The sequence below is a fragment of the Rhincodon typus genome, unplaced genomic scaffold (assembly GCF_021869965.1).
Source record: "Rhincodon typus isolate 14 unplaced genomic scaffold, sRhiTyp1.1 hic_rhity00003118, whole genome shotgun sequence".
Taxonomy (NCBI): domain Eukaryota; kingdom Metazoa; phylum Chordata; class Chondrichthyes; order Orectolobiformes; family Rhincodontidae; genus Rhincodon; species Rhincodon typus.
This window is the reverse complement of record NW_025968756.1, coordinates 2734-16558: the sequence shown is the minus strand read 5'-3', so window position 1 is coordinate 16558 and position 13825 is coordinate 2734. Positions and strand designations below refer to the sequence as shown.

General features: G+C 44.4%; 1 protein-coding gene across 1 annotated transcript in view; it reads left to right on the top strand.

Annotated features, from left to right (window-relative positions):
- LOC109935536 (sphingosine-1-phosphate transporter SPNS2-like) overlaps window positions 1-13426 on the top strand; it is a 17518-nt gene extending 4092 nt beyond the window's left edge. Inside the window, exons 3-4 of the mRNA XM_048593561.1 lie at window positions 9187-9253; window positions 13200-13426. Coding sequence (XP_048449518.1) covers window positions 9187-9253; window positions 13200-13328 — 196 coding nt within the window. The 3' untranslated portion in view covers window positions 13329-13426. The remainder of the gene's footprint in view (window positions 1-9186; window positions 9254-13199) is intronic.
- The last annotated feature ends 399 nt before the right edge of the window (window positions 13427-13825 follow it).

Genomic DNA, 13825 nt, shown 5'->3' with positions numbered 1-13825 from the left:
TTTCCTCTGTAGTGGAATATATATGGGGTCGAGTTCAATATGTTTATTAATAGCCTGCTTCGTGGAGTGCCATGCTTCCAGGAATTCTTGTGCTTGTCTCTGCCTAGCCTGTCCCAGGATCTTTGTGTTGTCCCAGTCAAAGTTGTGGTTCTCCTTGTCCATGTGGATTGAGATGAGTGAGTATTGGTTGTGTCTTTTTGTAGCCAGTTGGTGTTCATGTACTCTTGTTGTTAGTTTCCTTCCTGTTTGTCTGATGTAGTGTTTCTCACAGTCTCTGCAGGGGATCTCGTAGTTGACATTGGTCCTGTCCATGGTGGGGAGTGAGTCTTTAGTTCGGGTGAGCACTTGTCGTAGGGTTGATGTGGGTTTGTGTGCCACTCTGATGCCCAGCGGTCGTAGAAGTCTTGTGGTGAGTTCTGACGTGTTCCTGATGTAGGGTAGTGTGATGAGTGTGTCGGGGCGTGTAGAATCTTTCTGCTGCTGTTACTGTAGGCATCTCCTGACCCAGTTCTTTGGATATCCATTATCCTTGAACACTTGGAAGAGGTATTCCTCCTCCTCTTGGCGTAGTTCCATGTTGCTGCAGTGTGTTGTTGCCCCTCACCTGAATAAAATTCACCAGAGAGGAGGAGAAGAACAAACAACTCCCATTCCTGGACATCATGGTCGAGCGCAAGACAAATGGGGAACTGCAAATGAAAGTACACCGTAAAGCCACACACACAGACCAGGTATTGAACTTCAATAGTAACCATCCCAGCACACACAAACGAAGCTGCGTGCGAACATTATTTAAAAGGGCAACAACACACTGCAGCAGCACGGACCTACGCCAAGAGGAGGAGGAGTACCTCTTCCAAGTGTTCAAGGATAATGGATATCCAAAGAACTGGGTCAGGAGATGCCTACAGAAACTGCAGCAGAAAGATTCTACACGCCCCGACACACTCATCACAATACCCTACATCAGGAACACGTCAGAACTCACCACAAGACTTCTATGACCGCTGGGCATCAGAGTGGCACACGAACCCACATCAACCCTGCGACAAGTGCTCACCTGAACTAAAGACCCACTCCCCACCATGGACTGGACCAATGTCATCTACAAGATCTCCTGCAGAGACTGCAAGAAACATTAGATCGGACAAACAGGAAGGAAACTAACAACAAGAGTACATGAACACCCAACTGGCTACAAAAAGACACGACCAATACTCACTCATCTCAATCCACATGGACACGGAGAACCACGACTTCGAATGGGACAACACCAAGATCCTGGGACAGGCTAGGCAGAGACAAGCACAAGAATGCCTGGAAGCATGGCACTCCACGAAGCAGGCTATTAATAAACATATTGAACTTGACCCCATATACATTCCACTACAGAGGAAACGCGGAAGTGAGGCAATCCATCGCAACGGACCCCAGAGTTTAAAAACCAGGCGGGAAAACACACCGACGCTTCATCAGAGGCTGCACTGAGGATGTTACCCAGCACGGTAAGGAAACATCTGCGGAAAAACAAACCAGCTCCGGATATTTATAGTTAGGGACTTAAAGTAATTAATATCGGTAAATAATATGGATTAGAGAAATCTAAGCGAGTGAAACCTTTCCAGAACCTCAGGATCTGATAAATACCCCAGGTTGATAGGTGTTTGCTCTTCTGGGGAACCTGGGAAATATGGGGATAGGGTAGAAAAGTGGAATTAAGGCTAATAATCAGAATGGCACAGGAGATCAGAGGGTTAACGCAGTCTACTGCGACTTCGACATGTTATGTCCTAATGCGAGATAAAATTAAATCTGAAGTAGATAGATATCTTGTTCACTAACGACGCATTCACAACACTCTAGGGTAAAGAACTGTAAAGAATCACAAGTGAAGACGTTTCTCCACATCTCAGTCCTGTATGATCTCCTCCTTATCTGTGCCCTCTGTTCAAGATCCCCTGCAGAGAAAACTGCGCCTCAGTATCTACCCTGTCAGCTTCACCAGAATCTTACATGATATCACCTCTCCTTTATTGACCTGCATAAATTGTTGGTCCAGTTTACTTGGCCTTCATCATAGGACAACTAGGATAAGTCCAAGTGAACCTTAGTTCTACCACCTCCAAAGCAAATACGTTCCTTCAAAATATTTTGCTGGAAAGGCTGGGACTTTCTTCACTGGAGCATAGGAGGTTGAGGGGTGACCTGATAGAGGTTTATAAAATCATGAGAGGCATAGATAAGGTTGAATGACAAGGCTCTTTTCCCTGGGGTGGAGGAGTTCAGAATTTGGGGGCATATTTTTAAGGTGAGAGGAGAAAGATTTAAAAAGGATACAAGGGGCAACTTTTTTTTTTACACAGAGCTTAGTTCATATGTGGAATGAAGTGCCAGAGAAGTGGTGGATGTTGGTATGGTTATAACATTGAAAAGACATTTGGATAAGTACATGAATAAGAAAGGTTTGGAGGGATATGGGCCAAGCGCAGGCAGGTGGGACTAGTTTAGTTTAGGAACATGGTCGGTGTGGACTGGTTGGGCCGAAGGTCAGTTTTATGCCGTATGACTCTTATGATGAGCAAAACTACGCAATGTGCTCCAGCTGTGGTCTCACTATGGTCCTGCACAATTTGGCGAGACTTCTTTCTTGTTGTACTGCACACCCTTGATATAAAGCACAGCTTGCCATTTGGCTTCCTAACTCCTTGCTGTAGTTGTGTGCTAACTTTGAGTTTCTATGACAGTCTTTTGGTTTGGTCATCAGTATTTAAAGACTTTCCACTGTCAAAAAATATTAGATTTGCTGTTCTTCAAAGTGATTAACCTTACCTTCCCTATATATTGTATTCCACCTGATGCCATTTTGCCCACTTCCTTAACCCGCCTTTGCGGACTGTTATGTACTCTTCATAGTTCAATATCCTAATAAACTTGTTTAAGTCATTATTGCAGATTGGAAATAGCTGATGCCCAACATTTGATGATCCTGGGCAGTTGGTAACTATATGTTAACTCGCTGCTGGCTATGACTCATAGGAACATAAGAATTAGGAGCGATAAAAGGCCATTCAGCCCCTCAAACCTTAACCACTTCTCAGCAAAATTATGGCTGATCTATCCCAGTCTTCAACTCCTCTTTTGTACCAGCTCATCATAGCCCTCAACTCCCCAAGTTTCCAAAAATCTGTGCAGCTCCTGTTTAAATATTTTCAGTGATCGAGTCTTCACAACTCTCTGTGGTAGAGAATTCCAGAAAATAACTTCCTTTGCACCTCGATTTTATGAGTGTTCTCTTATTCTGTAACTATGTTGCTAGTTTGAGATTCCCTCACTGGTGGAAACAACTTCTCACCATGTACCCTGTCAAGCCCCTCAGAATCTTGTTTATTTCAATAAGATCACCCCTTTTTCTTCTAAGTTCTAATGAATAAATTAGAAAAATAATAAATTAGAAAATTAAAGTCAGTCACATCATCCCAGGAATCAGTATATTGAATCGCTTTTGAACTGCCTCCAGTGGCCATTCGATCTTCTTAAATACGAGACTTAAAACTGTACACAGTATTCACAGTATCACCATCATCCTGTACAGTTGGAACAAGACTTCCCTATTTTTGAACTCCAAGCCCCTCGCAATAAAGACCAAAATTCCATTTCATTTCTTGATTACTTGCTGCGCCTGCATGCTAACTGTTGCTTTTTCATGCACAAGAACACCCAAGTCCCTCTGCGCTGCACTTTTTTTGGAGTCTCAGTCCATTTAAATAATAGTTTGCTTTTTGATTCTTCCTGAATGACTTCCTGATTTTTTTATATTAAACTCCATCTGTATCAATTCATCCGTATCCCCTTGCAGATTTCTTTATGTATTCGTCGCAATATTTATTCCTGCCTATATTTATATCATCAGCAAATCTGGGTACACTACATTCTGCTCCCTCCTCCAAGCTATTCATATAAACAGTAAATAATTGAGACCCTAGGACTGATCCTTGTGGCACTCCACTAGTTACATCTTTCAAACCTGAAAAAGACACTATTAATCTCAACTCTCTCCCATCCGCATGCCAACCAATCCTCACTCGATGTGAATACATTACCGTCAATACCATGAGCTCCCATCTTGTGCAATGATCTTTTATTTGGCACCTCATTGAATGTCTTCTGAAGATCCAAATGCACTCCGTCTACTGGTTCCCCTTTATCAACTCTTGCTTGTTATATCCTCAAAGATCTCTTGGCAAATTTCCATTTCACGGAACTTTGCTGTTTGATTGTGTGAAGCTTTTTAAAATGTCCTGCTATTTCCTTCTTTATTAATGGGCTCCAGCATATTCCCCAATGATCATAAAATCCTTCGTGTGGAAGCAGGCCATTCCGCCCATCAAGTCCACACTGACCCTCTCAAGATCATCCCACTCAGCCTCAACATGCCCCCTCCCCCTATCCCTGCATTTCCCATGTTTAACCCACCTAGCCTGCACACTATGGGGTAATTGAGCACAGCCAATCCACCTAACCTGCAGACTATGGCAGGAAACTGGAACACTTGGAGGAAATCCACACAGACACAGGAAGAAATGTGTAAACGCCACACAGACAATTAACTGAGCGTGGAATTGAACCTGTAACTGTGGTGTTGTGAGGCAGCAATGCTAACCACTGAGCCACTGTGATGGATGACAGATGTTAGATAAACAGGCCAATAGTTTCCTGCTTTCTACCTCCCTCCCTTCTATAACAGGGTGTCACTTTATTGGTTTTCCAATCTGCTGGAACACTCCCAGAATCCAGTATGTTCTGGAATATTTTGACCAATCCCTGCACTCTCTCTGCAGCCACTTCCTTTTAAACACTTGGTTACACGTTGTCATTTCCTGGAGACTTCTCTGCCTTTTGTCCCATCAGTTTATCAAATACCTTGTCTCTCATAAGAGAAACTGTTGCAAGATCTTTCCTCCCACTGACATCTTGCTTATCTGTTATCTTTGAGATGGAGTGAGATATATATTTGTCATGTTACTAGCCATGCAGGTACTGCAATGTACTGTTTTGAAAAACAGTTTTTGATGCATTCTACAAATTTGTCTTCCATGTCACCCTCACTCATCCGATTTGTCCAGCCAATATTCGGATTATAATCACCCGCTAACAATTATAATGCCCTTTTGGACACACTTCCATTAATTTCAAATTTATACTCTGTCCTACAGTGAGGTATCTATTTGGAATCTGTCGAACCATTCTGACCCATGACTTTCTTCCCTTGCCATTCCTTACTTCAACCAAACTGATTCCACATCATGCATCTATATCACTACCCACACCCATTGTTAACAAAGCTCCTTACCTTTTTTCTTTTGCCTAATCTTCTGTAGCATTGAATGCTGTCGAATACTGAGTTCCTAGACTTAGTCACCTTGCACCCATGTCTCTGTAATAGCTGTCAAGTTATATTCATTTATTTCTGTTTGTACCTTCAACTCCTTTGTCTTGTAACAAATGCTGTGTGCTTTCAGATAAAAAGCCTTAAGCTTTGACTTTTTAACCATTTTATTACTTAGTTCGGGTCAGTTAGCACAGGTTTGCGATGCAGAGTGACGCTCACAGTGTAGATTTAATTTCGACACTGGCCGAGTTCCCCTCGACCTCTCCCCTCGCCCGAGGCATGGTGACCCTCAGGCTAAACCATCACCATGTCGTCTCTTCAGTAAGAGAGCAGTCCTGTGGTCTGGTAGGACTGTAGTGACTTTATTCTTACTCTGGTTTTAACTTCAGCTGAACTATTCTTCCTCCATTTTCTACCACATCCTGTCTCACTTTGATTATTGGCCACATGCATTCATTCCCAGATTAATATCGGTTTGTGTGTAGCTTGGCTGTGAGAGTTGCTGCCTGTTGGAAATACCTGATTCATTTCACATCATTGTGTGGACCGGGCTGTGGGAGTTCGGAGGAGTAAGGGGCAGTATCTTCACCCACAACAAACGGGCCTTGCTGAATGAAGTTTGTTACTGTGACTTTAACTTCCACTGACCGACCATCACTTCTCAACGATTTTTCTCCTTTAGTATTTCTGGGTGCTGGTCTTTTGCTGAGCCTTAGTTGGTGTTGGCGAGGCCAGTTACTCAACCATTGCCCCCACCATCATTGCTGACCTCTTTGTGGACGATGCAAGGACCTTGATGATCTCCATCTTCGACATTGCCATCCCAGTGGGAAGGTAAGTGTGCTCATGATGGATTTTCCTGAGTATATTATAATAATTTTAATAATGTCAAGATGTCTCAGTCAAAACCTATAAAATTCTAACAGGACTAAACAGGACAAACATAGGAAAGATGTTCCCAATGACCGGGGAGTACAAAAAAAAGAGGTCACAGATTAAGAATACGGGGTTGGCCATTTAGCACTGAGATGAGGAGAAATGTTTTCACCCAGAGAGTGGGGATCCTGTGGAATTCACTGCCACAGAAAGCAGTTGAAGCTAAGACATTGAATACTTTCAAGAAGGAGTTAGAGATAGTTCTTAGGGCTAACGGGTAGGGGGGAGAAAGCAGTACCACGACACTGAGATGCTGGATCAGCCGTGATCCTAATGGAGCAGGCCCCAAATGCTGAATGGCCTACTCCTGCTCCTATTTTCTGTGTGTCTGTGGTCTCTTTGGGAATAGAACAAAGCAAAACAACTTGGCTTAGACTCCAACAGCTCGAGCCGTAGAACCTTCTGGAAGGTTCTCACAGCATCACTGCGTTCCTTAATTAGGCAGAGTAACCAGAGGTGGTGTGGAACTCTTTCACCAGTGGGACTGATGTCGACGGGTGTCTGTGCCAACTGGAGTGTCCACCAGGAATGATGGGGATGGGTAACATAGCACCAGCCTGGCTCACCACTTGGACAACTGGAAACCGGAAGCTCCGATCCAACCACCCACACCTTCACAAGGCAATACTAACATCATGATTTTAAATGGGAGGAGTGACTGGGCTCACCCCTCCCCACATGCCCAACCATTCTACACTACAGATCTACAAATTCAAAATAATCTACATTGTTGAGTGTTTCTGATACACCTTCTAAAGTGATGAGAGAAACCATCACCAGAGGTAATCAAAATAAGGGCAGCACAGTGGCTCAGTGGTTAACAAAGCTGCTTCATAGTGCCAGGAACTTGGGTTCGATTCCAATCTTGGGTGACTGTCTGTGCGGAGTTTGCACATTCTCCCTGTGTCTGCGTGGGTTTCCTCCGGGCGCTCCGGTTTCCTCCCACAGTGCAAAGATGTGCAGGTTTGGTGGATTGGGCATGGGAAATGCAGGGTCACAGGGGGGTAAGTCTGGGTGGGATGCTCTTCAGAGGGTTGGTGTGGACTTGATGAGCTCCAGCCTGCTTCCACGCTGTCGGGATTCTATAATTCTAAGGTACTTACCCAGGAGGGCCAAAGAATGGTCAGAATGTGGAACTCTACCACAGTTTAAGTGAACGGTACAGACCTATCGAAGATGAAAGTAGACCAACCCTCAATGGCAAATTTAAAACATGGGAAGGAGGCTTGAGTGGAGCATTCAGCATGAGCTGGTGGGCTGAATAGCCTGTTTTTGTGCTATCTATCTGATGTAATCAGCTTCACAACTTGCAAGTTCTGTGACCAAAGGAGAGTGAAGTTTGATGGGACTCCATCTGCATTTTCTTCATAATTCCTCTTTATGACCTTAGAGGAGTCAACACCAGCAAAATAACAAATTGTGTTTTTGGTGGTATAACACTGACCATCTTAAAACAAAACAATTTATCATCAATGACGAGACTGGAAACACAATGCAATGTTGTCTGTTGTGTCCTGCTCAAGGCCAGGTCCTATCTCAAATTCTTCAGCTGTTTCGATGGGGAAGAGTAGCTGAGTTGGTTTCTCATTAGGTTCCTCACAGCTTTTATCTTTGGACAAATATCTGACAATGGGGCTGTCACCAAGATGTTAGAGTCTCAATCTCTTTTACAATGGGGACAATCCCAACCAGTGAGTATAAATTTCTCCATTGGACGTCAACTCAGTATTGAGCCCTGGTCAAATAGAAAATCGCTTCATGCAATCCAAATGCTTTTCTCCATCTCAAACATTTGACAGATTTAAACAAAATAAGCAGATGGAAGGATTTGCATACAAAGGGAAAATAAAGAACTGCAGATCCTGGGTATCTGAAGCAGAAGCAAAAATTTCTGTTTTTGTTTACAAATGAATGAATGTCTTTATCACAGTTTTCATAGTTTTTAATTTTCAACAAAGCAAGTGGCTACAACTCATTCCATAAATTGACGTCAACCAAAAAAGGTCGTACAGCATGGAAACAGGCCCTTTGGCCCAATTTGTCCATGCTGGCCAGGTTTCCTAAACTGAACTGTTCCCATTTGCCTGCATTTGGCCCATATCCCTCTTAAACCTTTCCTATCCATGTCCATGTCCAAATGTCTTTTAAATGTTGCCATTGTACATGCCTCTACTACTTCCTGTGGCAGCTTGTTCACTACACTCACCACCCTCTACGTGACATGAAAAAGTTGCGCCTCGAGTCCGTTTTTTAAATCTTTCCTCTCTCGCCTTAAACTTATGCTGTCTAGTTTTGGACTCCCCTACCCTGAAGAAAAGATCTTGGCTATTCACGCTATCCATGCACCGCACCTCCTCCCCTCCCCCCACCACCAATGATTTTATAATCGTCTATGAAGGTCACCCCTCAGGTACAAATGTAGGCATCACTTGTCCTCTGTCGAAGTCCCAGGACCTTGGTGGATATGTAGGACTGTGAATCTATTTCCTACAAGCAGTGGCCACTCTACAATGAGATATGTTTGACTCCTTTAATTAGAATTGGCTGCATTGGTTGGTGAATGTTCTCCACAGTTGGTGACTTTCGGAGACTGTGGGGGTAATGGTGATGGTGAGCATGACTGGCGTCATTGACCAAGAGGGGTGTAAACAGTCAAATAAAAAGACATGTGTTTGTTAATGAGTTCAGCTTCAGATGGAGTCCAGCTTTCTGCCATTGAAACAACTGATTTACGCTGGGAGGAGGAACGTGGCAGAATTCCGAGGTGAGGCGGTCAAAGGGGTTGTTGGACAGAATGAACTTTGCTAAATTGAAGTGTTGAGATATTACAGAGTGAAACTGTTTTATTTGTTCTGTTGCAGTGGTCTGGGTTACATCCTTGGATCTGGCGTAATGAAACTATCTGGCAACTGGCACTGGTCAATGAGGGTAAGACCAAATGTGTAATCAATGGTTACTGTTGTGGTATAATCCTTACAGGACTTCTACACTGTGGGCTGCATGGTGGCTCAGTGGTTAGCACTGCTGCCTCACAGTACGAGGGTCTCCAGTTTGGATTCCACCCTCAGGCGACTGCGAATTCTACACAGACATTCTTCCTGTGTCTGCGTGAGTTCCCTCCAGGTGCTGCGGTTCTATCCCACAGTCCAAAGATGTGCAGTTTAGGTGGATTGGCTGTGCTAAATTGCCCATAGTGTCTGGGGATAGGTGGATTGGCCATGGGAAATGCAAGGCTACAGGGATAGGATAGGGGAATGAGTCTGGGTGGGATGTTCTTCAGAGGGTCAGTATGGCCTCGATGGGCTGAATGACCTGGTTCTCCACTGTAAGGATTCTATGATTTTGTCATGACTCACAGTGAAATCAAGCAATGTGCCTCCAACACAAGAGCAGAATCCTGATTTGGATCCATCGCCTCAGTGCAGAGGCCCCATCAGGGAGCAGGGGAATGTAGAATTGGAAACACTATTGGTTCATGCTGATTTTGTATATGGGTGTGAAATAGGAAATAGGGGCAGGAGTAGGCCACTCAGCCCGTCGAGCCTCCTCCATCATTCTAGTTCTTGGCTGACGAAGTAGGAATGTCTCACTGCAGTTATACAGGGCCTGGGTGAGACCACAACTGGAGTATTGTGTGCAGTTTTGGTCTCCCTGCTTGAGAAAGAATATACTTGTCATAGAGTGAGCGCAGAGGAGGTGTACCAAGCTGATAGCTGGAATGGCAGGACTTTCCTATGAAGAGAGGTGATGGCGTAGCGGTATTATCGCTGGACTGTTAATCCAGAGACCCAGATAACATTCTGGGGTCTGAGTTTGAATCCCACCATGGCATATGGTGGAATTTGAATTCAATAAATATCTGGAATTAAGAATCTAATAATGACCATGAATCCATTCCAGATTGTTGAAAAAACCCATCTGGTTCACTAATGCCCTTTAGGGAAGGAAACTGCCATCCTTACCTGGTCTGGACTACATGTGACTCCTGACCCACAGCAATGTGGTTGACACTCAACTGCCCTCTGGGCAATTAGGGATGGACAATAAATACTGCCTAGCCAGCGACGTCCTCATCCTGTAAATGAATAAAGAAAGAGAGATTGGTTGGAATAGGTCTATATTTGTCAGAGTTCAGAAGCACGAGAGAGAATCTGATTTGAAACATGTCAAATTATAACAAGGCGAGGCAGACTTGATGCAGGGAGGTTGTTTTCCCTGGTTGGGGAGTTTAGAACCAGGGGTCATAGTTGCAGGATATGGGGTGGACCACGGGCAGCACGGTGATTCATTGCTGCCTCACAGTGCTGGGACCTGGGTTCGATTCCACCGTCGGCAACAGTCTGTGTCTACCCTGTGTCTGCATGGGTTTCCTCCGGATGCCCCGGTTTCTTCCCACAGTCCAAAGATGTGCAGGTTATTTGGAGTGGCCATGCTAAATTGCCCATAGTGTCCAGGGATTTGCAGGCTGGGTGGGTTAGCCATGAGAAATGCAGGACTGTAGTGATAGGATGGGGGCTGGGGTTTAGGTCTGGGTGGGATACTCTTCAGAAGATCGGTGTAGACTCATCGGGCCGAATGGCCTGTTTCCATACTGTAGGGATTCTATGATTTCGGACTGAGACGAGGAAACATTGCTTCACTGAGAGGATATTAGAGGCCAAGTCACTGAGTATATTTAAAAAAAAGATGAATTTTTAGATTTTAAAGGTGCCAAGGATGGAGGGGAGGAAGCAGGAATATGGAATTAAGATAGATGGTCAGCCATAATAATGTTGAAAAGCAGAGCAGGCTTGAAGGGCTGAATGGTCTGCTTCCAGTTTCTGTTTCTATCATCTATCTCCATGTTATTTTCCCCCATGTGATCCCTGCATCCCTTGGTATCCAGAAGTTGGACAATCCGTATCTGGTAGATTGTCAGTGGGGTAGACGGTGACGTAGTCACGTCACTAAACTTTGAATCCAGAGGCCCGAGCTAATACTCAGAGGACATGGGTTCACATCCTATCACGGCAGCAGATGGAATTTGACTATAATTCCTGAAGAAAACAGCTGGTCTCAGTAATAATGCCATATAACTAGCATCAGTGGTCTTAAAAACCTGTCTGGTTAATTGCTGTCCTTTAGGGCAGGAAATCGGCCAACTTTACTTGGCCTGGCCTGCATGTGACTCCTGACCAACACAAGCACAAGCCATTCTGTTCAAGCGTAATAAAGGGTGGGCATCAACAGTTGACCATGCCTGAGATGCCCACATTTTGTGAAACAATAAAGAAAAAGACTGAACTTCTCAGCCCTCTGTGGAAGTGAATCCCAGAGGTTCCCAACCCTCGGGGTGAAGAAATTCTTCCTCATCCCTGTCCTACTTCATTCCGAGACTGTGCCTCCTGATTCTAGAAATCCTAATCTCCACGCCTTCCACGCCCTTCCTGTATCTAGCCCTTTAAAATTTTGTAACTTTCAATAAGGTTACCTCCCATTCTTCTAAACTGTAGGCCTCAATCTCTCCTCATCGGACAGTGCTGCTATCCCTGGAATCAGTCTGATGAATCTGTGCTGAACTCTCTCTATGGCATGCATGTCCTCCCTTAGATGGGGTGACCAAAACTGCAGAGTCATACAGCACAGAAACAGGCCCTTTTGCAGAACATATTGATGCTGACCAGATTTCCTAAACTAAACTATTCCCATTTGCCTGTGTTTCACCCATATCCCTCTAAACCATGTACTTATCCAAATATCTTTTTGGAATTGTAATTGTACCAGCTTCCACCACTTCCTCTGGCAGCTCGTACCATACACACATCACCTTCTGCGTGAAAAAGTTGCCCCTCAGGTCCCTTTTAAGTCTTTCCCCTCTCCCGTTAAAACCTATCCCCTGTAGTTTTAGACTCCCCCACTCTGGGGAAAAGACCTTGGCTATTCACCCTATCTATTCCCCTGATGATTTTATAAACCTCTATAAGGTCATCCCGCAGCCTCTGATGCTCGAGGGAAAACAGTCCCAGCCTATTCAGCCTCTCCTTGTAACTCAAACCTTCCAGTCTCAGTTACATCCTCAGAAATCTTTTCTGAACCCTTTCAAGTTTAACAACGTCCTTCCTGTAGCTGGGAGACCAGAAGTGCACACAGTATTCCAAAAGTGGCCTAACCAATGTCCTGTACGGCCGCAACATGACCTCCCAACTCCTACACTCAATGCACTGATCTGTAAATTGACAGCCTTTATTCTATCTCCTTCAACTGTCATTTCCATTAATATCAAATGTAGAAACTGGGAGAGACATAACATCAAGTAGAAGGGATATGATGTAATGTCACATGATCTTGCTCTCTCCTGCAGCCTGGCAGTAAGACGAAGCCATAATGAGATGTTTCACAGATAACATTAGTGCTTCCCTTCCTTCGTCATATTCCATGGCTGTAGAATTAGATCAAGAATGTTGGCTGCTGATTTGCTATTGACTATTTTCTTTATTGTCAGCAAAGTCTTGAGGAAATGGACCCTTCATTCCCTCTGAATGTCTAACTGTGTGATGTGGGTTGTACGAAAAATGAAACCATTCCTTATGTGAACTGTTTGCTGTAAGGATGCCCCAACATTGAGGGAGGGAGACAGTAGACATTGTGTCTGCCTTCTCTTCTGCAAACATGCAGTGCTTATAAGTCTTACAGCTGGTGAACACCGAGCCGGGGCCTAATGTGGTGCAGGCACAGTCCTAAAGCAGTCAAAAGGAACACGTTTCTATGGATATGTTCATGTAAAAGTGTGCTACATGTTGTCTGTTTAATGCCACGTACATTGTCTTCTAAGTGAGACTCGCAAAACAGGAATGAGGAAAACTTGAGTGAATTGGGTGTTCGATTCTGCTTTTAGGTTTGTGGGAGCAACAGCAAGTTACCCAAGCGACGATGCTCATTCTGCTCCGTCTCTCGTGGTAGCTCGTCTGAGGCAAACTGGACTGTAAACTCGAGACAAAGCTCCTGGGGGTACTTTCTGGGATAGTTGTGCACCAGGCATCACTCCAGGTTTAAATCACCTTCACAGAAATATCCTGCTCTACCTGTAGTTGTGGATTTAAAAATAACAACCGTTGACACTGATTTCTGATTTGGTTTGAAATGTTTAAATTGGCAATACATTCGATTTGCTCAATTCCCCAGGTGACCCCGTGTGCAGGACTGGTGGTCGTCATCTTGCTCATTCTGTTTGTTCCAAACCCTCCACGAGGAGCCTCTGAACAGCACACACCCGAATCCAGCACCTCCTTGCTGCAGGATCTCAAATACCTGTTCACAAAGTAGATTCTCCAGTGTATTCTTTTGAACAGTGGTGTTGGGAGGGGTTTGCATTTTTGATTTAAATATTGCAAGAGGCACTACACAAGTGCAGGTTGCTGTTGTGGCTGGGAATCAGCTATACCTAATCTGTTGGGGCTGCTAATGTCTGAGTCAGGATAGAACAAACACTGCCTGTGCCAAATGTAAAATCATAGAATGTTC